At 35.7% G+C, this 25,537-nt stretch overlaps 1 protein-coding gene across 6 annotated transcripts in view; it reads left to right on the top strand.

The window, feature by feature from the left end:
* Positions 1-25,537, top strand: part of GPATCH8 (G-patch domain containing 8) — a 96,189-nt gene that overhangs the window by 38,241 nt on the left and 32,411 nt on the right. For 5 of the 6 annotated variants that reach the window (XM_069482706.1, XM_069482709.1, XM_069482705.1 and 2 more), the window contains 2 exons: positions 14,617-14,684; positions 15,343-15,429. In XM_069482706.1, the coding sequence (XP_069338807.1) occupies positions 14,617-14,684; positions 15,343-15,429 (155 nt within the window). Of the gene's footprint in view, positions 1-12,484; positions 12,586-14,616; positions 14,685-15,342; positions 15,430-25,537 lie in introns of those variants that run through there. The other variant, XM_069482710.1, reaches the window with a different exon arrangement.

Here is a 25,537-nt window from a genome sequence, read left to right as displayed (position 1 = left end):
TAAAAGAGTACATTCTGTAGGTATACAGGTATGCCTGTATATTTATATTTGTATTTGCTTGACCATGCAGAGAATAATCTTTGTAAAGATGAATCTCTGAAGGGAAATTGAGTTGCTTTTTAATGTATTTTTTTGAGTTTGATATTATGTACTTGTATTACTATTCAAAAAATGTAGAAAATTGTTTTGGAAAATACCTAGAACAGGCAGAATCAAAGCAGAGTGGTGTTAGGGGTATTTCTTTGGTTTTATGTATGTATACCCTCTTCTCACTGTAGGAAATAAATGGTGAATTTAGTAGGGTAAGGCCTCCATTGGATAGTGTTTATACTACATTTCATGACTAAAGGAAAACTAGACTTGGAATTCAGTACAGTAGAGCAGAAATATATAGTGTTACAATTCAGACTTTATTTTAAAATCAGAATGTTGGTCTTTAAAACTTCACTAACGTCTTAAGAAAAACCATTCTTTGGTTGAGAAAAAACAGCTTCCCCTTAATATTATAGTGACATAGATATATTTTTATGGATAGGGTCTTTGCAAAAGCTAAGTTGTCCTTCCACCTAATTTTCCCTTTGAAATTTATGTTTTCCTTTGGAAAAAGGAAATAACATTGAGTACACATGATATGCCAAATATTGATCTAGAATCTAGATGTTTTACGTTGTCCCATTTAATAAAATAGGTATTAGTGTGCCCGTTTTATAAAGTGAAACAGTTTTGGAATAGTCATATAGCTATTTAGTCTCTGCCATTGAAATGTAAGCCTGACTTTGGAATCAGTGTTTCTACCTTCTATACGTTTTTTTCTTCTTAGAAAAAGCTGATACTGATAAAAGGAGTGGGTTGGAGGAGGACAGGAAACATGTAGCTCCCCCTAGATCACAAAGCAAGGTACGGATTGTCAGAAAGGCTAAGTTACACACACAGCTGATCTACCCAGAGGAGCATGTAGCCATAATAGCCTCTGCACTTATTAAATGGGACTTGGAGTATTTATACAGTTGCAAAGGCAAGCATAATTTTATTTATTCACAAATCAGATTTAGTTAGGTACAGGTTCTATAGAGCCTTTGACCTTAGTGGAAAAATATAAACAATAGAGATGAGGCCCAGAGAATAAATTAGTCAGAATTGGTAGACTACAGTAAGAGGTCTAGGTTTTAGGACTAAAACAGTACAGGAAAGGGATTGGAGGAGAGGGAGTAGAAGGGGAATGGTGGACTCAGACATTGTATAAAAAGAGACTACTTGTTTCTCAGCACAGAGAGCATCACATTTAAAGGCTAAATCAAAAGACATTAGGCTGGGCACGGTGGCTCATGCCTGTAATCCTTGCACTTGGGGAGACCAAGGCGGGAGGATCTCTTGATCCCAGGAGTTCAGGACCAGCTTGGGTGGTAGCAAGACCACATCTCAACAAAAAAGAAAAAGAAAATTAGCCAGGCTTGGTGGGGTGACCTGTAGTCCCAGCCACTCAGGAGGCTGAGGCAGGAGGATCACTTGAGCCCAGGAGTTGGAGGCTGCAGTGAGCTATGATGATGCCACTGCATTATAGCTTGGGCAACAGAGTGAGACTCTGTATCAAAAAAAAAAAAAAAGACATTAAATGTGAGTTAAGTTGTGGCCAGGCCGGGCGCGGTGGCTCACGCCTGTAATCCTAGCACTCTGGGAGGCCGAGGTGGGCGGATCGTTTGAGCTCAGGAGTTCGAGACCAGCCTGAGCAAGAGCGAGACCCCATCTCTACTAAAAATAGAAAGAAATTATATGGACAGCTAAAAATATATATAGAAAAAATTAGCCGGGCATGGTGGTGCATGCCTGTAGTCCCAGCTACTTGGGAGGCTGAGACAGGAGGATCGCTTGAGCTCAGGAGTTTGAGGTTGCTGTGAGCTAGGCTGACGCCACGGCACTCACTCTAGCCTGAGCAACAGAGTGAGACTCTGTCTCAAAAAAAAAAAAAAAAAAAGTTGTGGCCAAATAACAATCAGCAGAGTGGCAGCCAGGTGCAGTGGCACATGCCTGTAGTTCTAGCTACTCAGGAGGCTGATGTGGGAGGATTGCTTGAGCTCAGGAGTTCAAGTTCAGCCTGAACAACATAGCAAGACCTCTGTCTCTATTTAAAAAAAAAAAGTGGCAAAATTTTCAAATGAAGATTTAGAACAGATACATGTAGATAGCTATTTTATTGTTCTAGTACCTATTTTTAGTTAGAAAAGACAATGAAACAGCACATTGAATATTATCAGGGTAAATTACTTTATAAGAGGCACTCACTGGTGAAGAATTAGTTGCACAGTTATTGAATACTTACTATTCAGGAGACCATAAATAAGGGGATATATAATGTTATGACATACTGCTCTTTCAGAGAGTTTGCCATTTATTTTGGGAGATAAAAGGGGAAAACTCTAAGAGTAAATGCTCTAAGAGCTCAAAAGAAGGAATGACTAGGGAAGATTTCACAGAGAATTCTTGAGTAGGGAGGAATAGCTTTTACCAAAAACTGGATTTACTAATGTTTACAAGGTAATGGCAGTTGACAAAGTAGGCATAGCTAGTTGGAGCAGAGAATATCCATAGTGCAGTGGATTTCATATATTTTTTAACAGAAGGAACCACTCCAAATATATTTTTTTAAATGTGGAACCTCAATATGTAAAATAGAAGGAGGGAAACTCACACAGTTGTTTTGGTTGAAGCAGTTCTAGATCTCCAGGAACAGTTTGAAAACTATAACTAGAAGGCAATAATGGGAGATTGGTTAGAATAGATACAAATCTCATACTTACTGTTTACTATGTGCTAAGCACTTACCAAATATCTTATTTAATTCTTATAACAACTTTGTGAGATAATTATTGTTATTTTCCATTTTGTAGAAGAAACTGAGGCTTAGAGAAGCCCAGTAAGTTGCCCAAGGATAAGCAAATAAACTACAGAATCAGGGTTCAAACTTTGGTCTTCTGGGCTCCAAAACTGATGCTCTTAACTACCACACTGAATGTGGAAGGCTTTAATACTGGTCCAATTTATTTTGTAAGCCAAAAGCAATTTTTGATCAGAGGAGAGGTATAGACTTTTATAGCAAGAAGAGATATTAAAGGTAATTGAATCTAAAGTCATTTACAGATGAAGAAATTTAGGTTTAGGATTCAAAAATGGCTTAGTGATAGTGCAGAAACCCAAACCCAAATTCTTTCATTTATAATCTAATGCTCTTTCCATTATACCAGCCAGAAATTTATAGTGGAAATAAAATACTAGCCTGGTCAAAGTATGCCTGAAGATGGAGACGGAAAACCATTTAGAAAGTTGTCTGGATATGAATAGATAAGGGCTTAGAATAGAATGATAGCAATGGAAATGGAAAGGAAGGTATAGATATGAAAGATGATAAAACAAATCAACTGTGAAGCCCAGTATATAGTCAGTTCATGCATATGTCTGACTAGCAAACTCCTATTCACTGGATTTAGTGTTACTTTATAATAGCTAGCATTTAAATGTTTCCTGAATGCGTGCACATGGATAATCAAATTTAAATTCTCTTTGAGGTAGACATGATTCCCATTTTACAGATGAGGAAATTGATATTCTCACAAATAATTTGCCAAAGCTCTTATATCAAATAAGCGGTAGAATCATGGTGCCAAACCCTGTGCTTTTAATCAATTATTATAATTAATATATTATAGGTGCTAGCTCACTTCTGTCTCCTAGACAGAAAGGATGGTAGTGAGAAATACCAGTACTACAGAATTGAAATACATAGTAGTGATTCTGGCCAGAAAGATAGGAGTTAACTCTGAATGTGATGTATTTTCTTAGAGCACTTGAAGTGGTCATATATATTCTTCATGATTGGTGTAAATTCACTAGAAACTTGAGGCTAAATTAATTGGCAAGAACTTTTGCCAAATTTTTAGGGATGGTAATAGTCTGGGGAGGGGGGTAATACTGTAATTTCTGTCTCATACTTTTATTTCCTCCCAGGTTTCTTCTTACATGTTATGTTTCTCTCCTGTGGAATTTTTAATATTCTGTCTTGTATAATTTTTATGTGTCTCTTTTGCCCTTATTAAACTATGAGCTCCTATAGGATAGTAATTACTATGTATTCATGTGTTCTCTGTTGTTGGCTTTTCTTGTTTTGTATTCTGCATATGTTTATTGAATCCTTAAAATGAGCCAAATTTGTACTAAGTCTTCAACAGTGAATAAGATAAAACATCTACCCTCCCGAGGCTTATGCTCATCTGCAGGCAAATGTAACAAATTTAATATGGTATAATGACTATTGAAATTCTGAAGTGAAAGTTACAGCGGGGGCTTAATAGAGAATTGAGCAATTTAACTTAGAATTTCAATTTATTTCTTTAATGAATAGCAAGTGAAAAGTCTCAGATTGTGAGAATAAGGAAGCAAGCAACTATTTCACATCTGTTCAGCTACACTTGCTAACAGATACATGGAACATAGGTATCTGTGCATTATTGGAATCTCTTCATTCTTCTATGAGAAGTACTGGTATTTTAAAGTAGGATGAAATGTGAAAATGATAAGAATACAAAGCAAAAAGTATGTTTTATAAGAAATCTATTTTATTAAAGAAAAAGATAAAAGAGTTAATTAAAAAATTACTGCCAAAATTCAAAATAATGGGACTTAACCATTAAAAGAGAACAGTTGGGCATGGTGGCTCACACCTGTAATCCAAGCACTTTGAGAGGCCAAGGCAGGAGTATGGCTTGAGGCCAGGAGTTCAAGATCAGACCTTGTCAGAGTTAAAGATCAGCCTGAGCAATAGCAAGACGCCATTTCTACAAAAAATAAGAAAATTAGCTGGGCGTGTCCCAGCTACTAGTGGGAGGGCAGCTGAGGCAGGAGGATTACCTGAGCCAAGGAGTTGGGGGCTGCAGTCAGCTATGACAATGCAACTGCACTCCAGCCTGGGTGACAGAGCAAGACCCTGTCTCAAAAAAAGAAAACAAAATAATATTATCTTTCTTGTAGGTCACTAGTTTTTAATCTTTTACCAGGCACATTGGCTCATCCCTGTAATCTCAGCACTTGGGAGGCTGAGACAGGAGGATAGCTTGAGGCCAAGAGTTTGAGACCAACCTGGGCAATATGGTGAGACCCCATCTCTACAAAAAATTAGGTAGGCACAGTTGTGCGTGCCTGTAGTCCTAGCTACTTGGGTGGCTGAGGTGGGAGGGTTAATTGAGCCCAGAAGTTCAAGGTTACAGTGAGCTGTGATCGTGCCACTGTATTCCAGGCTGGGTTTACAGAGTGAGACCCTGTCTCTTAAAAAAAAAAAAAATCCAATATTTCCATTTTCAATATGTCTTGCCAAACCTGTGAAGTAGATAGCTATCAAATGAGAAAATACAGTGGGAGTTCAGAAGGAGGGAGCAAAAAATGCAGACCTTGAAGTAGGAGCTGGGGCCAGGTGGTAACATAACATGGTTGAAGCTGACCGAATGTAAGATAATAGGAAGTGGTGTGAGCTGTTTAGAAAGTAATAATTGCCACTCAGTTCCTGTTGATTGTTGCCACTTACGATTGTAGTTTCAGTGTTCCAGATCTTCTGAAATTTTAAAGGGAGCCAGAAATTCATATTTTTTCTGTGAGATTTTCTAATTGATAAATGTTGGCTTGAAGTTTAAAATAGTGTAAAATAAATAAAACGTATACCAGGCCTGTATTTGACCCACAGGCTACCACTGTGCCCTCATTTGAAATTTGGCTTGGGTTTAAATTCTAGCTCTGCAACTATGCTCAATATACCCATATTTTGAAAAGATTTGGGGGGGGAGGGGTTTCAGGAATTAAATATCATGGGATATATGTTTTATATACCCACATCTTTCTTTCTTTCTTTTCTTTTTTTGGAGACAGTCTTGCCTTCTTGCCCAGGCTGCAGTGCACTGGCTTCATCTTGGTCACTGCAACCTCAAACTCCTAGGCTCAAGCGATTCTCCTACCTTGGCCTCACGAGTAGCTGGGACTACAGTCCATGCCACTACACCCAGCTAATTTTTCTATTTTTTGTAGAGTAAAAGAGTAAAATTTTCTATTTTACTCTTACTCAGGCTGGTCTTGAACTCCTGACTTCAAGAAATCCTCCTACCTTGACCTCCAGACTGCTAAGATTATAGGTGTAAGCCATTGCACCTGGCCTATACCTGTGTCTCTCTTATTTTTCTCCTCAGTATATGAAGCCAGACATAATGCCACTTAAAAGATTGAGAAATTTAAGTTTTTATCTGAGTTCAAACCACTAAAGATAAGAGCCTTGATTACAGCACAAATCTTCTGACCTCTCTTTCAGTGCTGTTTTCGTTAGACTTAAGGTTCTCAGCAGAATCATTTTAGGTGCTTGTTAAAAATGTAGATTCTGACCAGCACAACTAAGCGGGTCTGGGGTGAGGTTCAAGAAATTATGTTAAATAAGCTCCTCCCCCCAAAATTATAGTGCAAATGGAATGGACATGGCTGGAAAACCATTGCTTTGGACCATATGAATCAAATAGGCTTCTAAGCAAATTGCCTGCCTTATAGCAAGTAGGGTGGACAGTTGATTATTTTACGCGTGCAAAATGTATCACCCTGGGTAGAGTGCAGTGGTGTCATCGTAGCTCACTGCAACCTCCAACGACACCCAGCTAATTTTTCTATTTTCAGTAGAGAATGGGTCTCACTCTTGCTCAGCTGATCTCGGAACTCCTGAGCTCAAGCAGTCCTCCCGCCTCAGCCTCCCAGAGTGTTAGGATTACGGGCGTGGGCCACAGCATCTGGCCCTAAATTAATTTCCTTAGATGATCTGAACTATATGTTTAATTTGGATAAGGTCTTGCTAAAATTGTTTCTTTAAATTTATTTTGGCATGTTTTAATATTTGTATAACATTGCTTTTCAAACTCAATAGTCCACCAGGTGTGGTGGCTCACACCTGTAATCCTAGCACTTTGGGAGACCGAGGCAGAAGGATCATTGAACTCAGGAGTTTGAGACCAGCCTTAGCAAGAGCAAGACCCTATCTCTACTAAAAATAGAAAGAAATCAGCCAGGCATGGTTGTGTACGCCTATAGTCCTAGCTACTCAGGAGGCTGAGGCAGGAGGATCGCTTGAGCCCAGGAGTTTGAGGTTGCTGTGAGCTAGGCCATGGCACTCTAGCCCAGGCAACAGAATGAGGCTCTGTCTCAAAAAAAAAAAAAAAAAAAAAAATCGAACTCAGTAGTCACTAATTTGCTTAATGGAATAATATGTGGGAAGGACTTTTGGGTAACACTTTGAATAGGTAATAATTTTTTCCATCTGTAAATGGGGTTTCATTACTACCAAGTTGTGTGTAAAACATCTAGAATTTATCATAGCTTCTGTTTTAGAGTATCTTTCATTTTAAGGTATTTATTTTCAAAAACCCCAAATTTGAAAATAAAAGAAATAGTAACTTTTTTTATTTTCTGAGGCCTTGAGGAGCATTCTGTATAGTGATTTATAGTTTACAAAGCTTCTTTCATTTGTTATCTCTTTGATCCTATATACTGTCCTAAAAGTGGGATAATATTTTTATTTTGCAGGGGAGGCTGCTGAGACTCAGGCTCTAGTTGTCAAAATTTACACGGATGTTTAGATAGTAACTCTTGCTGGAGAACTGAGATTTGTAGCCCAGTCTTTGTAGGGACTACTTAGAAAACTATAGAAGGAAATTAAAGATGAAATTGGCGGGAGGGTTATTATAGAAAATTTAAATGAAACTGGAGAGTCTTTTAGGGTTATAGAATGATCCTGGAATAGTAAAAAATTCTCAGCGTAGTTATGGAAAATGTAACCAATAGTAAGATAATACAGTTCTTAAGAAGGCATTCAATTGTTGGATTCTTATAACACCATAGGACTGGCCACTGTTTACATAATTCTCCCAAATATTTTCTACTCAAATAATTTCCACTCTTCAAACTTTAGAATTGAATTGAACCATATAAACTATTAATATTAAGTCTATCTAACTTTTATTTTTGGATCATGAAACTAACATAGCTAATATGTCACATGCCCAGTTAATAAGACAACTGTTATTCAGATCCCCTGAGTTCCATGTTGCCGCTCTTTAAAAGTGGCATTTTTGGATTCTTTAAGATATGTGACATTCTTTTGGATTCTTTAATTAAGAGATGTCCATGTAGATTGGAGTCCATTGGTAATTTTTGATCCACCTACACGTGCATAGGGATGTACTAGTTTTCACTTGGAGCTGTTTTTTAAAAAAGGGAAAAATGTTTTCAGAATTTTGAATAGACTAGTTACCCTAAACTAATTTCCTGGAAAACCCCATTATTATGAGAGCTAACTTGAGATTTTCCATCACTGAAATTGGTTATGGCAACTTTCCAATTCAGATTTTTATAAAAGTTTTTTGTCGACAGATACTGAGTTTAAGTTCCTTCTCCAGTATTTTTTTCTTAAACATTTGATGCCTCCTTCCCTTTGATTCCTAGTGAGTGATGACAAAAAACAAATTGAACAAGCCTCTAATGAACAGTATTATAAAACTCAAATATTCCATTATAACAGCTTGCATATTTTTTGAGATATGGAGACCTGTATAATACAGTCATGTGTCCTGCTTGATAAAACAATTCTTTGATTAAAATCATCAGTACATTGTGATGTTAAGCAGAAAGCACTATGATGACTAAATATTTACAGCTGAACAAGTTTCAGACCCACTCTGAGAAAACAAATAGTTTTTAGTTAAAAGCTACTCTGTCCCATGTACTGTGTTAGGTATTCAGGATACAAACATAAGTAAAACTCAGGGCACAAAAGTACTAACACTTTGTTTTTTGTTTTTTGGTTTTTTGATTTTTTTTTTTCACTAAGGACCTTTTATTGTTTTTTTCCTTTCCCTTAAGACCCATGCTTTGAACTATTTTACCCCAAAATTGTATTCATTGAATTGATTTTCCCATTTAAAATATAAATTGATCTTAGCATAGTGGTTAGTATGAGACTAACCTTCAGCAAGTCAATATAATTTTAGCCAAAGCAGTTGTATCTCAGGTAAAAGTATGATTTCCTTTAGGCGATTTAAAAAAAAATTTAACACATTGACTGTCTCGCTAGAAAAAAAATTTTTTTCCTTGGAGCCACAGTATGTTATTACAAAAATAGAATAAAAACTTCGAAAACAAAACAATTCTAATTTAATAAAAATTTTTTTTTTTTTTTAAATTTTTGTTTTCTGTGTGTGAGTTACATGCAACTTGAAAAATAGTTCACACGGCTCCCAACGTGGCTCCCAGGGTGGCTCCTGAGGTGAAGAGACGTGAGTTACATATGCTTCAGGAGGCCCTGGGCTCAAAACTAGTTTGAGTGAAATATAACTCACAGAGCAGTTAATGTGTTAAGTATCTCATGGATTCTCTTGATTGCATCTTGTAAGGGTTTGACAATCTCATGTCATCCCTGGATGAGATATCCTTTCCAGGCTTAACATTCTGATTCTGTAACACTTTCACTAAAGCCTTTTTGCCTCACCTTTGTACCTGTTTCTTAATATATTTGGTTATATTTCCTTATATGATTAAAATTGAACTATTTTATCCTAGAAAGCCAGCTCTTATACTTTGGAAAGTATCAGATGGATATTCCTTTAGGTCACAATGAAACTTCTGTGCCTTAGAAAACAACCGTTTTGAAAATCAAGTTAATCTGCTTGTTATATCCATCACTAAACAGGCCATGGCAAGAATATAGTTAGTAGTTTTTGTAGTACTGGATAATTCGAAGTCTATTTTGAGCAGAAAGTCTTTTATTTTAACCTTAAAAACTCTGTAGGGAATTATTAATGTGCTCAATGTTTCCTGAGAGGTAGCATGTATCTTACAGTTACTTAGAAAAATATCTGAATGATGCTGAAAATAATCATTGTTTTTAGGCCACTGAAGGCTATTATTTTCAGGAGATACTTGCAAAAGTAAAGCTTTGGTTTGGAAATAGATGTACCATTTTTACTTAGTGTTTCTGAAAGTTGTATGTGATCACTGATTTAATAAATGAAATTATATTTAAATGCACCAACATGGCTTGTTTTAGAGTCTTATTTTGAATACTTTTGCAAATCAGAGAATAATCACCTATCTAATGTTTTATTCTTGAATTCACATATGTATTTCAGTTACTTAAAAGAAGAAATAAATAGCTTTACAGATGTCACCATAGGTTCTTGACCTTTATCAGTTTGATCTTTTGGAAGTTGATTTTGTGACTTTTTGATGGCTTTTATATTTACTTCTACTTTATTAAGGTCAGTCTTTAAAGACAAGATGACTTTAGACATTTTAAGCTTTTTGAACTGCTTATGTGTTAGTTCCACAAATGTTCTTTCTTCCCTTCTCATGCCAGAGGTTCAAGTTGGTAAGATTATTTTGCCTAATTATAGGTAATTCATGGGGCATGGCACTATTTTTTGATCACCACTATATGCCCAGTGCCTAGAACAGTGCCTGCTATGTAGTAGGGACTCAGTAAATATTTGTGTTGAATGAATCTCTGTAAGGGGAAAGGAAGCAGAGATAAATTGTGTTGTTAGACAACAGGCATTCTTATATCTGTTAACAATCCATCTGTATATTAATCAGTTTGGAAGCTTCTTCATTTCTAATTTATTTCTACAGGGAAGTCATATGTCTTTTGTTTCTTGAGTGTGTCTGATTATCAGATTCTGATTGTCCTTTAATATATTCTTCCCAGTTATTCTATTCCTAGAGTTTGTCTCTTTAAAAATAGTGTTTCTCAGAAAAAAAAAAATTTATTTTCTCTATAGTTCAGTTCTTTGGGCCAGTTTTGTAGATTGGTATATATCCTTAGGCATTTTAAAAATCAAAACTGATTCTTGTGAGATTGTTCTCAGTGACAGGGTAGCTATAGACCAATCAGTGGATTTTTGTATTTGACCTTATTCTCTCTTCAGTTATAAGTCATAATCCCTTCACATTTTAGCAAGACCTGCACATATATAAGCATGTAGGAACTTCTATTATTATAGAAGCAGAAGTACTTTTAAAAATACAGACAGTAAAATTTCAGTTAGTGAAACATCATTTCAAGTTTTGATTTAGAAAATATGAATAACAGTTTTTTGCATCAGATGAATACATCAGTGTTGGCACAGTCTTGATTTGGCATGTGCTTTTTTTTCCCCCCCCCCTCTTCTCTCCTCCATTTGGCCAGAGTACAGTCATAGTGACTATAGATTTTACACTGAGGAAAAGAATTTCTTTTAAGAAGGGTATTTAGTGTTCTGGTTGAAGATGCCTCCTTTGGAGTGAAATAAACAGCAACGATTTTCTCAATATTTGAATAGATTTTAAATAATATTTATCTGACTTTAAAAGAAACCAGGAAATATAGAACCTGGACTTAGTTCATTTTATTTTAAAAAGTTGAGTTTTCTAGAGAATACATATTAACAGACGTTACGTTGCTACCTACCTTGTGAAAAGTCATCGCTACAAATTGTTATTCAGGTATTCTAAGTGATGTTCTTTTTGACAGGATTTATCATTGATAGCAAATGAATATCTTGAGGGAATTTTTTTTTTTTTTTTAAATGTTGCAGCCTCTTCCTGTTTGGTGTCTTTTCCCACTGGAATTTTTCCCTGGTCTGTATCCTCTTTAATAATATTAAGAAAGCACTACTTGGCCTAGACAGTAATGTCACCTTCAGATTGCTTTGAAAGTCAGACTGTTTATTTTCTGAGAGTTAACTGTGAGTGGAGTAATTTTAAATATGACAGCTTTTTTGATGCCATTTTCTCTGGAGTTTCTCTGGCACTGTCCTTCAAAGGTTGGCTTTGTTGTTTGCAGAAAGAAAGATCTTGGTGGGCCTGGGAAATCTCCATAAGCAGAAAGCAAGATTCTGAGGAGAGCCACTTAAGAGTTGTATTCATGTATAACAGAACTCAAATGCACAAAGTTCTTCGAGCACTAAAGATCTAAGGTTATATTTCCTAGGCCGCTTAATTGTTATATATATATATATTTTTGTTTGTTTGTTTTAGAGAGGTCTTGAGGACACCCCTCTCCCCCAAGCTTCCTAGAGTTCTTTTGGTGAATCAAATGACTTGATCACTGTCCAGTTGATCTGATTGAGTCTTTGATGTGATTTCTTTTAAGGAAAAGTCCCACCTTGGTCCCTGAATACTGATTTACCAGAATGAATAGTTAAATGAGAGATTGGAAGCTAGCGCTAGTTCTCTCTCTCTTAAACTGACACCCTACGCCCTGCATTATTGAAGAGGAGGTGGCTCATGTTCTCAAGTAGCAGTACAAAAATCTCACACCCTGGTCTGACCAGTATGAGAACAGCTGCTGCAGCACAAAATGTCCTTCCTCCGTCCGCAGCTGAAATTGGGGGAGGGACAAAGCCCAATTGTTACTTTACCCCATCCTGTCTGCCTGCTAGAAGGCCTGTTTCCTACCCTAATGGTTTCTGCCTAACAAATGGTGTTTCTTTTTTACAGCATTATGATCCTGGACTTGTTGTGGTGATGGTAAACTTAGCAGTGGTAATTTTTTATTTTCAGACTGAATTACTCCTTTTGTCATCAGTGCACCAATATGTTAGGCTTACTTTCTCTGTTGTAGCCTTCATCCTTCTGCTTGGTCTTTTTCATTTTCCTTTCCTTTCCTTATGCAACTTGTCTGATCCTTGTTCATTAAAGGGTAATGTTAAGAAGGGATGTATCTGTTTGTGTTAGAAATGCCAACAAAATCAGTTAAAACATTAAATTCTAATACTGTCAAAAACTTGATTTCCCTACAATATAATGGGCACTAGCACTTGCTACTGCAATTTATAAATAAATTAAAACAAACTTTGACTGCCTTAGAAGGCAAAAGTACTAATGCAGAGTTTATAAACAGGGGTTTACGGAGGTAATGAATTTGTACCAAAACTTTGATTCTTGCAAAACAAATTCTGACAGATCAAAAAAAGATACCAAAATAAATTCCTATGACATTTCTTTTCAATTCTTTCATTGGACCATTTGTTTTTACCAGTAAATCCCTGATTGAGACGTTATGAAAGTGATATTGCACCTAGGAAGTCATTTTTATAACCTGTCTTTAATTTGGTCCTTTTGCTAAAGATTGCAGTCACTGCTTATTTATTATACCATTGGGCATAAGGTAGTGTTGCATTTTCATTTTATTTTCCTGGCAGTCTTTGATAGTATCTAAAAGAAGGCTATATTCTAGAAGCTTTCTTTTTCTTTCTTCCTTCCTTTTTTTTTTTCCCCCCCCGGCATGGGATGTTTATTTACTAAAACAGTTTTTTTTTTTACTGTGATAATTATTATCTTCCTATTTATTGTTTAAAAACAATAATGGGATATTGGTGATAAGTAAAACTTCTGAATTTGTTTTTCATTACATTTTAGAAGACAAAAAATTAATCCCACAAATACAGAGCAACTGGATACAAGCAGTTGCTGGTCATTTTGAAAATAATTTCTTTCCTCTTTTTTTCTGCAGGACCAAAACCAGTCAATCATGGCATTCATTTAAAAAAAAAAAATTTTTTTTTTTTTTTTGGTAGTACCTCAGATTAGCCTGACAAAACTCAGTGTTTAGCCCAAAGGTATAATATATATGTGTGTATAACAACAACAAAAAACCAATTGTTTACACCAGCCTGAGTGAAATGATAAGGGAAGTAAACATTGTGTTTTTTCACTAAAGGTGTACAACGGATAAGGTAAGTCCTCTTTCCAGTGGGCTTACATCACAATAAAAAGCGCAAGTTGTGATGTAAAACAGCTGTGGTAGTAAAGTGCTTGTCTGCCCCATTTTGCTTTGTTTGGCTGGTTATGAGTGGATTAAATATACATTTATTTTAAAAATCTCCAGCATAGATCGATTAGTTTAAAGTCAATTTTCTTCGCAACTAGTCCTTTTCACAGCTTACCCGATTACTGCAACTAGTGTTAAATCCACACTAGGAAATGGGACTTCAGAGCACCAGTTTAAAAGTAAAACTATTCTTTGTATCTAGGGACATTTTTCTTTAAACTTTTCACAGTCCCATTTAATTGTACAGCATCTCTTAAAAACAAACAAAACAATTTAGCATACTGCATCATGTTTGAATATGTGCCTTTTCTATTTAAGCATGTCAGTTGAGATATTTATTACCAGTTTAAAAAGTGTGTGTGGGAGGATATCAGTGGACAGAGTGAAGTGATTCTTGATGGGAAGTTATTCGGGTCTCTTTTTAAAAAGGAACTTCTAAAGTTAAAAATTTTGAACCTCCTGGTGCCATTGCTTAGAATTGCTTTTTGCATTACTTACTATTTTAATTTTACCGTAGTAATCAAGAACTATCCCAAATGGGAGGTCAGTCAAGGTGGTTAGTTGGGTTTAAACTAGGAAAGGAAGGTTTGGGTGTAAGCTGTGAGAATGGCTTGTGTTTGGTTCACTGTAGCTTTCTGGTCTCTGCACTCCAAGGCAAGATCTCTAACCACCCAAACCCAATGTGTAAAGTGAGCTGTTGGCTTGGCTTGGCATCTTACCTTGATTATGTGTTCCTGTTACAGGGAGAACAGATCCCATTCCAATCGTTGTCAAGTATGATGTCATGGGCATGGGCCGCATGGAAATGGAGGTAAATTGATCTCATTAACTCATGAGTTTTATGGGATATTTAAAATTGATATTAATTCCAAATTCAGATGCCAGTGTAAGAATGTATTTATTAGATGAGATGTAGTTTTAATATTTTTCTTTGAGCAACTAAAAAATATATTTTACATTCTCATTTAGTGCTACTTTTGAGGCAAATAGGATGGAAATAATGCCCTTGTTTCAACGGGGGCATAAAGAAGTGTTTTGCCCAGGGTTATTGAGCAAGGCAAGATCAGACTTAGACCCAGGCCCTGGTGCTTGTTTTGGTAGCCACTGTTGCTCAACTCTTAAAATATTTGCTGTGGTAGAAGCTTTGCCCTTGTACAGCTGTCATCAGTGATACCTGCCTTTCATTGCCTAAAACATTTTCTCTTTACTCTTAATTTTTTGGCAGTGAACAATGAAGTGAGAGGTCTGTTCCATAGATGTGCCTGTTAGGAACTGCCGGCAGAAAAGGATTAATGAACTATTTTGCATGCTGTTTTCTCTGTGGGGTGACAATAAAGCAAGCAGTAGCTGAGCAAAATAGAAAGGTTTTTTTGTTTTCAAACAATACTGCAATTGTGTAAATAACTTTTTCATAGCTAATCTTGGGGTACTTTAGGAATTAAGACTAATTGTATTTATTTTTTGTCAAGCTTGATTATGCTGAAGATGCTACCGAACGTCGCCGTGTCCTGGAAGTGGAAAAGGAAGACACGGAAGAGCTGAGACAAAAGTACAAGGTACTTAAATGAAGCCATTCTTGTGTGGGAGGTGCTCACACTGAAGAAGAGATACTCATTTTTGGTGCAGAGTATCTCCATTCATGACTGTTTGACATTTGGTGGTGACTAGTAGTAGATCTCAGATTTCTGTTACATTCTTATTTATTGCTTCTGTAAAAACTGCAGAGAAAATAAAGCCTACCTCATAAGTTTGTTGGGAAGATTACATTAGTGTTTGAAAAAACAATGCCTGGTATACAGTCGGTAGTCAGGTAGTAGTAAAAATTATTAGTTAAGAGTTCTTTGAGAGCTTGATAGCAATTGATAAGGCTTTTCTTTTTCTTTTTTTTTTTTTATGGATGAAGTATTTTAAGAATAACAAATTGAGACCTTTTTTCTGTTCATTGTTAATTAAACTCAGTTCTAAAGCAGAGATTCATCTTGTCCTATGCAAGTATCAAGTTGAATTTACTCTTTTAGTATTTTCCTTTCTAAAGAGGCTCGTTATTGAAAACTGCAGTTTAGAACATGTTGTGAGTTAGCTTTCAAAAAGGCTGCTAAGGAACATGCCCTTCAAGGTGTTATAGTGTGCCTAATCTCTACCATAAAATAGGTAAATTTGAAAATAAGAAACAGGCATGATTGAGATTATCATATAGAAACTGATTTTGGTCACAATACTTAAGTTGGACAAAGAGAAAAGGGATTGATTTTTTTAACATGTGTTCTACCATAAAAAGGAGAAGAAGAGAAGCTATAGTCTGTCTGGTGGGTGAGTTACCTAGAGATCTATAGGGATCTTATAAAGTCTCACAACTGATTTGAACTTCCTGTGAATTTAGTTTAGGTATGTTGAATTTCCTAAATTGATGAAAAAAAGGGAAAGGAGTGATACGCCAACCTGGGCAATAAGAATCAGTTGTCAGTCTTGGAAATCAAGGATTTTTTGTTTCCTTTTGTTTTTAAGATATATGTAAAATTGAGTATATAGTAAATTAACTAGCCTAAAGACTTGAAGATGTTTGTTTCTGTTTTGAATTTTTAGTGCTGTCTGGATCATTTTTAAGTGATTATAGATTCTGTCAAGGGAGTGTAAATCTAGAGTTGACTGTACCTATTTTAAGATTCTAAATGATTGCATGTGAAGAAAAAGGCATTTTCCCTGCCTCTTTGTTATACCTACTCCAAGCAGTAATGGAAAGAAATTTTAGGAAATAGCAGCTGTGGGAGGCAGTTTATTTCTTTAATACAATTAGTAGTTAAATGCCCTTCTCCTTCCTCTTCCACATTATATGTGGTGAGTATTTGAGCCTCCTTGTAGTTTTGGGGAACTTTTTTTCTTGCCTTTAAATACTGAATTTGAAAAATATATTTAATATGGTATCTTTAGTTATTCAAAGTCTCATCCAAACACAATTATTTTATTGCTTAATTCAGTCTGTGGTTGCTAACCGTAACAGCATTGTTTGCCATTCATTCATTGGATCTCAGAGTTTATTTTAGGTCATTCAGCAACTTGAAACAGTCATCTTAGGTTCTATTATCAAATATCCTTCTTTTTGCACTAGTGAACCAGGGCATTTGCAAAAATATTTGGTTTGGTTACAAATTGCATTTTACCTTTTTTTAAGGCATGGATTAGATGAGAAAGAGGTATGTGTTTTCTAAAGCAACACTAAATGGTAAATTTATTTTTTCAGTTCCTTTTCCAACAGCACCATCATTTTTAGTGAGTACCTTTAAGATTCAAGTGACAAAGTTTGTATGAGTTTTGAAAGCAATCTTTTTTTTTTTTATTATTTCAGGATATTATGGGGGTACAAACATTTTGGTTACAAGTTATGACTTGCCTCACCCAAGCCAGGATTACAGGTGTGTCCTTCCCCCATACAATGCTCACTGCATCCATTAGTTGTGAGTGTACCCACCCCTACCCCCACAACACCCAATGAATATTACTACCATGTGAGCACCTTAGTGTTGATCAGTTAGTACCAATTTGATGGTGAGTACATGTGGTGCTTATTCTTGGATGGGCTCAAGCTCTATCCAGGGTAATATAAGAGGTGCTAGATCACCATTGTTTTTTGTAATTGAGTAGTATTCCATAGTATACATATACCGTATTTTATTAATCCGCACATGGATTGAAGGGCACTTGGGTTGTTTCCACATCCTTTGCAATAGTGAATTGTGCTGCCATAAACATTCGAGTGCAGATGTCTTTATTATAGAATGTCTTTTGTTCCTTTGGGTAGATGCCTGGTACTGCTGTTGCTGGATCAAATGGTATTTCTATTTTTAGCTCCTTGAGGTATCTCCAAATTATTTTCCACAGAGGCTGTACTAATTTGTAGTCCCACCAGCAGTGTAAGAGTGCTCGCCACATCCTCACCATGATTGTTGTTTTGGGACTTTTTGATAAAGGCCATTGTCACTGGACTTAGGCAATATCTCATTGTGGTTTTGATTTGCATTTCCCTAATGATTAGAGATGTTGAGCATTTTTTTATGTTTGCTTGCCATTATTCTGTCTTCTTTTAAAAAGTTTCTGTTCATGCAATCATTTTTTAAGGTTTATGGTTGAAAATCCTTAAACTATTAAAATATTTGAGCCAATCATCTGCTGAAAACAACTAAAATGCTAGACTAAAAGAAAAACTTCTTAAAAACTTGTAAGAGTGGGCAAGATAGGAAGGACTTAATAGGCCAAAATCTGACGAGATAATTTGAACAGTAAGATCATTTTTTCACTGAGAGCATGGCATTTTCCAAACCCAACAAACTCGAGTTTTTAGTTTTCAAAGCCTCAGAGGGGGTATGATGTAGAAAAAAGACTAGAGCTTTGTCCATGTAGAGAACAACATAGGCACTGCTTATAAAGCTGGGCCCTCAAAGGGCAATGGTCTTATTTTAAGGGTATACCACAAGTTAACTTGCTTCACCTCCCCTTTTCCTGCAGAAGGACTAGTAGGAAAATAATATCATTCCTAAAAAGAAAAGTGTTCACAGAGCAGCTTTTGTTTGTCTGAGACTTTATTACCACAAAGTGGTCCTCACTTTGGATTTGAGATGCAGATTCACTGGATAGTGCAGAAAACCTCAAGTTGTGATTTTAGTTTAAAGTGATCCCAGCTGGTAGTTTTCCCAGGTGCTTAATAGAAACAAATGGAATTGCAAAAGGGAAATTAAGAAACATGGAATATAGAATGAAAAGTTCTAATACAAAGAGTGACATTCTAAAAGAAAAGGAAAGAACGAGGCAGTAGTGGTATTTGAAGAGATAATGGCTACGATTTTTTAGCACTTACAAAAGAACCAAGTTAGAAATGTGAGAAGCCCAAAGAATCCCAAACCAGATAAATAAAATTCAGGATGTGCGTGGTGGCTCATGCCTTTAATCCCAGCACTTTGAGAGGCCAGGGTGGAAGGATTGCTTGTGCCTAGGAGTTTGAGACCAGCCTGGGGAACATAGTGAGATCCAGTCTCTACAAAAAAATTAAAAAAGTTAGCCGGGTATGGTGGCATGTGCCTGTAGTCTTAGCTCCTTGGGAGGCTGAGGCAGGAGGATCACTTGAGCCCTGGAGTTGGAGGTTACAGTGAGCTAGGATCGCACCACCACACTCCAGCCTGGGCAACAGAGCCAAGACTCTGTCTCATAAAAAAAAAAAAAAAAATCCAAATGTAGGTATCCTTTTGAAACTGCAGGACACTAAAATAAAATCGCAGAGATCTTAAAAGTGGTTTAGTGAAACAATGATTTTCTCTAAAGGAATAAAAGACTGATTACTTCTCAAAAGCTGTCCTCTCAGAAGCCAGAAGATAGTGGAATGATGTAGGCAGAGAAAGTATCTGCCAACCTAGAATTATATGCCAATTGAAATTATATACCAAAAGAATGAGGGTGAAATAAAAGTATTTTTAGACAAACAAAAGCTGTGAGAATCCACTAGATTTGGTGAGACCTTCACTAAAAAGAATCATAAAAGGATGTACTTCAGAAGGAAAGTGATCCCAGGAAGAAGGTTTGAGATATAAGAATGAATGATGAATACAGAAAATGGTGAGTAATTAAGGTAAATGTAATAAGTGTTATATAAGAAATAAGTCTTATGGAGTTAAACCAAGAATTAAAATTCATGAAAGCAATAATATGAGTTTGGAAGTGAGTAAATGGAGTAAGTCCTTGTGTTCTAAGGTCCTTATTATCTCTAGGAGGAAAATAAGGAAATTAAATTAGGATTATCTGAAAGAAGAAATGAAAGAAAAGGAAATTTATTAAACTTAGGATACTTAAAAGCATAAAATAAGGTGGTAGATAGTAACCAGACATAACACTAATTACATTAAATGTGAATAGACTAGCTCACTGGTTCTCAAACTTGTGTGTACATTACAATCACCTGGAGGTGTTTAAAAGTCCCAAAGCCTAGACTGTACCCTGGACCAATTAAGTTACAATCTCTAGGGGTGGGACCCAAGCATTACTATTTTTTCAAATTTCCCAGGTGATTCCCATGTGCAGACAAGTTTGGAAACCATTTCACTAAATAAATCCTCCAGTAAAAAGGACGAAGACTGTTAAACTGAATTTAAAAAAAAAAAAAAAATCCAACTCTGCTGTTTACCCAGAGATGTACCTAAAATGTAAGTTTACAGAGAGGCTGAAAATATAAGGGTTGGAAGATATATACCAGACAAATCTAAACAAAGTTGGTTGTAGATATTGTCAGACAAAATAGACATTAAGGTATATAGTTTATGATAGAGTTCACTTTGCCACTAAGATAAACACTATTAAATTTGTATACACTTAATAGCATTGCCTCAAAATATATAAATCAAAAACTGACAGAACTGTAAGGAGAAATGTTATATCCACCATCATATTAGGAGATTTTAACATACCCCTCTCAGTAATTGATGGAAAAAGCAGAGAAAAAAAATTAGCAAGGATATTTAGAATATTTGAACAACACAAGTAACATTTTACCTAGTGGTTATATAGAACTATGTACCCAATTACTTTGAAAATAAGAAATTTCAAACATCTGGAACATTTATTTAAACAAAATTTTATTTGGTTATATCTGGAGTCATAAACCAAGTATCAACAAATTTCAAAGAAATGAAATCAAGTTATCAAGCTGTAAAACAATCAGTTTTAAAAATGTAATAAGAAAAACCTTGTATTTGGAAATTAAGAAACATTTTTGCATAATCCGTCCGTCAAAGAAATCACAGTGATAATTGGAAAGAATTGTAGACGGAAAGATGAAAATACTAGATGTAGGATAAGCTAAAGCAGTATGATAATTGACAGCAAATATACATCCTTAAATGCTTATATTAGAAAAAAAGAAAGGTTGGAAATAAATGAAGTAAACATTCCTTTCACGAAGTTAGAAACAGAGTAGCAAAATAAACACAAAGAATGTAAAAAGAAAGAAAGAATAAAGAACAGAAATGAATGAAACAGAAAACAAATTATAAAGCTAAAAGTTCTTTGACATACTTGTGATATGAAGGGGGAAAACATAGAAAACCAATTTCAATAACAAAAAAGAAAACATAATTGTAGATGTAGCAAGCACTAAAAGATTAAATAAAAATATAATGAATAACTTTATGCCATTAAATCCAAAAATTAGGTTTAAGTGGACAAATTCCTAAAAAAAAAACTTGCTAAAATAGATTCAAGAGGAAATAGAAAACCTGAATAATTCTATAACTATTAGATAAATTGAATCTGTAGTTAAAAAAATCTTTCCATAAATCCCAAATAATAGAACCAGTGAGTTCTATCACAGTTCACAGAAGAAATAACTTTAATCTTAACCAACAATTTCTAATCTTCCGGAGAATTGAAAAAGAAAAACTGGCTCATTTAATGAGAGACTAGTATAACCTTGATGCTAAAACCTGACAAGGACAGTATGACAGAATAATTATATGTCATTGTCATTCCTAACACAGTTGTAGATCTTAAAACAGTAACAAAATCTATCAAGATACATCATGACCAAGTTATCCCACAAGTGCAAGATTGATTTAGTGATAGAAATCAATTTATACAACCAACCACATTAAGAGATTAAAGGAAAAAGATTTTATATGATGATCTCAATAGATGTCCCCAAAAAAGCATTTTATTAAATTCCTCTAGCCAGCGGATTTTCCACATGTTTGTAGTTTTTTAATCTATTCTTCTAAACTCTTCCCTCAGTGTCTTTTTTCTTTTCTTTCTTTCTTTTTTTCCTTTAGAGACAAGGTCTCACTATATTGCCCAGGCTGTCTTGAACTCCTAGCCTCAAGGAGTCCTTCCACTGCAGCCTCCCAAAGTTCTGGGATTACAGGCATGAGCCACCATGCCTGGCTCCCCAGTATCTTAATTGGAACATTTAGTCTAAGTATAGTTAATGTCATTTCTGACATATTTAGATTTAAATCTTCTATCTTGCCTTCTCTTTTTGTTCTTCCCCCCCCCTTCTTTTTCTCTTTATTTTTACTTTTTTTTTTTTGGATTGTTTTTATCATACTCTTACTGTTATTTTAGTAGTTACCCTAGAAATTACAATGTATATACCTAACTTACCAAATTTTACTTTACCTTCCCCATGGGCAATATAATATCTTGGAATATTTTTTAACTACCTTCTTTCATATACCAATAATAGGTTGATTAAAAAACTGGTAATTGGGCCAGACTAGGAGGCTCAGAACTGTAATCCTAGCACTCTGGGAGGCTGAGGCAGGAGGATTCCTCGAGGTCTGGAGTTTGAGACCAGCCTGAGCAAGAGCAAGACCCCATATCTACTAAAAATAGAAAAAAAAATTAGCCAGGTGTGGTGGTGTGTATCTATAGTCTCAGCTACTGGGGAGAGTGAGACAGGAGGATCGTTTGAGCCCAGTAGTTTGAGGTTGCAGTGAGCTATGATTACGCCACTGTACCTGGGACAACAGAGCAAGACTCTGTCTTTAAAAAAAAAAAAAAAAAAATCCGGTGATTGATTAGATGTGAAAGATATAAAGGAAATAAAGATGAAAGAACAGATTGTCTAGATGGGATGAGTTTAATTTGGGGTGTCTTAAATGTGTGATGCCTGATGTATAGCCAATGAAGACAGCCATCAAAATATTGAACTCTAGAATGTGGGGGTGTCTCAGCAAGAGATACAGGTTTGAGAGTTATCGGCATATGGATGATTCTAAAGTGATAGGCAATGAATTAAATCACCCAGCAAGAGAGGAAAAATACAGTATCAAAGATGAAGAATTGGTTTAGTTAGCTTATCAGCAGACTAGAAACAGAAGATAGACTGAGTAAATTTGAAGACAAGTTAATAGAAATTACCCGAACTGAAATTGAAAGAAAAAAACGAAAAAGTAGAACACATGCATGGGACAATATCAAACAATTTAATATGCATTAATTGAAGGAGAGAGAAAAGGGACAGTGGAAATATTTCAAGAGATAATGGTTAAGAATTTTCCAAGATTAATTAAAATGTAATTGTCAGGGTCTTTCTTTTGTTAAGTGAGACATAAAATAATCTGACATTTTAAGAGTAAATGAAATATACTGCTTTAAAGTGGTCTTGGGCAGATAGTGCTCTTAGGAAGACGCAAACTCAGACTTTGGCAGAACAACTTAGATTTCAAAGAACTCCTACATAAATAAAGCTCCAAAAAATAGGAGATTATAGTCAAAATATCACAGATCTAATTGGTAAACTAGATTCCATGGGCTAGAGTTGGAGGGGGGAAAATAGATCCATTAAGATTTTAGATATTAGAATTATCAGCTTGGATACAGCATATAAAAGGATAATATTTAATATGTTTAAAGAAATAAAAGGGATTGAAAATATGAGTGAAGGGCAAGAAACTATATAAAAACTCAGAGAATTAAACACAAAACCAGCCCTTTGAAGACTTGCTCCACCACTGATTTTAAACAGCCTCATGACTGTCCCTCCCTTTTTGGACTTTCGACACAACTGACCAGTATTCCTTCCTGATAAGAGACCACCAACTATGGAGTGGTTCTGGCCAGTCTGTGGAGGATATGCAGTGAGGATTTTCCATGTCTTCTGCTTCACTTTTTGACATTAGAGGGCCAAAAACTCCACCCTTGTATCATGCTAATGCCACCAATTTTTGTACATGCAACCCATGAAGAAGTATGAAGTTCATTTGCATGTGCGCCATGTTTCCTCTTTCACAAATATTTATGACTCCTCCTATAGCTATGTATATTCAGCCACCCTGCTCAGCAAAAATTACTGTTCCCTTTACCCTTCCCGGGAAGTGCTTGCTCTTGGCTTCTGCCCAATGCTATGCTTCCCAGCCTGCAAGATGGCTGCCTATAGGCTATAACCCCTTATGAGAAAAAGCTCTCCCTGCCAGGGGAAGGGGAAAAAAAACCTCAATGAGAAGAATTAATAGCAGATTATACAAAGGTGAATATTAAATTATTATAACATTCCTGAAGAAATATCCAGAATGCAGCAGAAGGTGGAAAGAAGGGAGGGTGAGAGAGAAAGAGAGAAATGGAAAATATGTGAAAGAGGTTAAGAGTTAGATGACTATGTCTAGACAGAGTTCCAGAAAAAAAGAATGAAACAAAGGTAATATTGAAGACAAGATTTCAGAATTCATGAAAGACGCCAACTCAACAGATTCAGGAAGCCTAAGGAATTCTCAAGCAAGGTGAAATAATCTGCACATTGACACATCCTGGTAGAACTGCACAATGCCAGTGAAAAAGACATAATCTTCAAAGAAGTGTTACAGCAACAAGGAAGTCAGAATACAGATGTGCTCTGAGCAAATAACCATCAACCTAGAATTGTGCACCTGGCAAAAATATCTTTAAGAACAAAGATGGTTTGGGTGCCATGGCTCATGCCTGTGATCCCAGCACTTTGGGAAGGTAAGACAGGAGAATCACTTGAGGCCAGGAGTTCAAGATTAGCCTGAGCAATATAGGAGACCCCATCTCTACTAAAAATTTAAAAATTAGCTTAATGTCGTGGTCCTAGCTACATGGGAGACTGAGCCAGGAGAATCACGTGAGCCCAGAAGTTTGAAGTTGCAGTGAGCTGTGATCATGCCACTGCACTCTAGCTTAATGACAGGTGAGACTCTGTCTCAAAAAAAAATTTTTTTTTAATTTAAAAAGCAGAACAAAGATAAAAATAGATAAACTGTTAAGATAAAAAACTAGTTTGCTACCAAAAGACTCTCACTAAAAGAAATTTCAAAGAAAGTGCTTTGGGGAGAAGAAATGTGATTCACAATTTGCAATAAGGAATCTCGTATGATCAGCATTTAATTGGGTTGTGTGTGTGTGTTTTGGTTTTTTTTTTAAATACAATCAATCTCTCTCTCTCTCTCTCTCTCTCTCTCTCTTTTCCCCCCCTCTAGCTATATTCTTTAAGTGACCAGTCTCTTTTTTGTAAGAGTAAATCTTCCAAATATGTATAAATGCTAATTTAAAAACAATATCTTATAGAATTAAATAAAAACCAAGGTAGAATTAAAATTTGCTTCTGTAGCTACCATTTCTTGGAAAATGAATTCAGTTTGGCACCTTCATACTGCTCACTTTTAAATCAAAGTTTTTCTCCTTGGGTACACCTGACAGGAAGAGGGTATAGATCATATGTCACATGTCTACACCCTGCTTTCAAGGGAGGTTGGGAAAGTCAGCTTTCTGACTTCTGTCTTGGGGAAACCACTGATAAGAAGATCCACAAGTTGCTTGACAGCCAGACAACATGAAACTGTCCAGGATTCTTCCAGAAAATTATTGTGAAGTATTGGATAGGGCAAAAATAACAATGTGCTATACATATTCACTTTTCACTGGATAGTTTTAATAAGTCTATCCAGTGGTAGTTAATACAACCACTCCAGGAAATACAACAACCTTTTATTGCTTACTGATTAAGTAGCTCATGTGAGAAAAATGGTAGAGAGGTGATAAATAGTAGAGCTGCTTTGAAACTGTCCTGTGACAAAAAACTGAATAGAAGAAAGGCTGATTTTATGAGCCTTCGAAACAAGACTTACCCTTTTTTTGAGACAGGGTCTCTGTTGCCTAGGTTATAGTGCATTGGCA

Source organism: Eulemur rufifrons, chromosome 9 (assembly GCF_041146395.1).
Source record: "Eulemur rufifrons isolate Redbay chromosome 9, OSU_ERuf_1, whole genome shotgun sequence".
In the NCBI taxonomy this organism is placed as follows: domain Eukaryota; kingdom Metazoa; phylum Chordata; class Mammalia; order Primates; family Lemuridae; genus Eulemur; species Eulemur rufifrons.
This window is presented reverse-complemented; position numbering and strand designations above follow the sequence as displayed.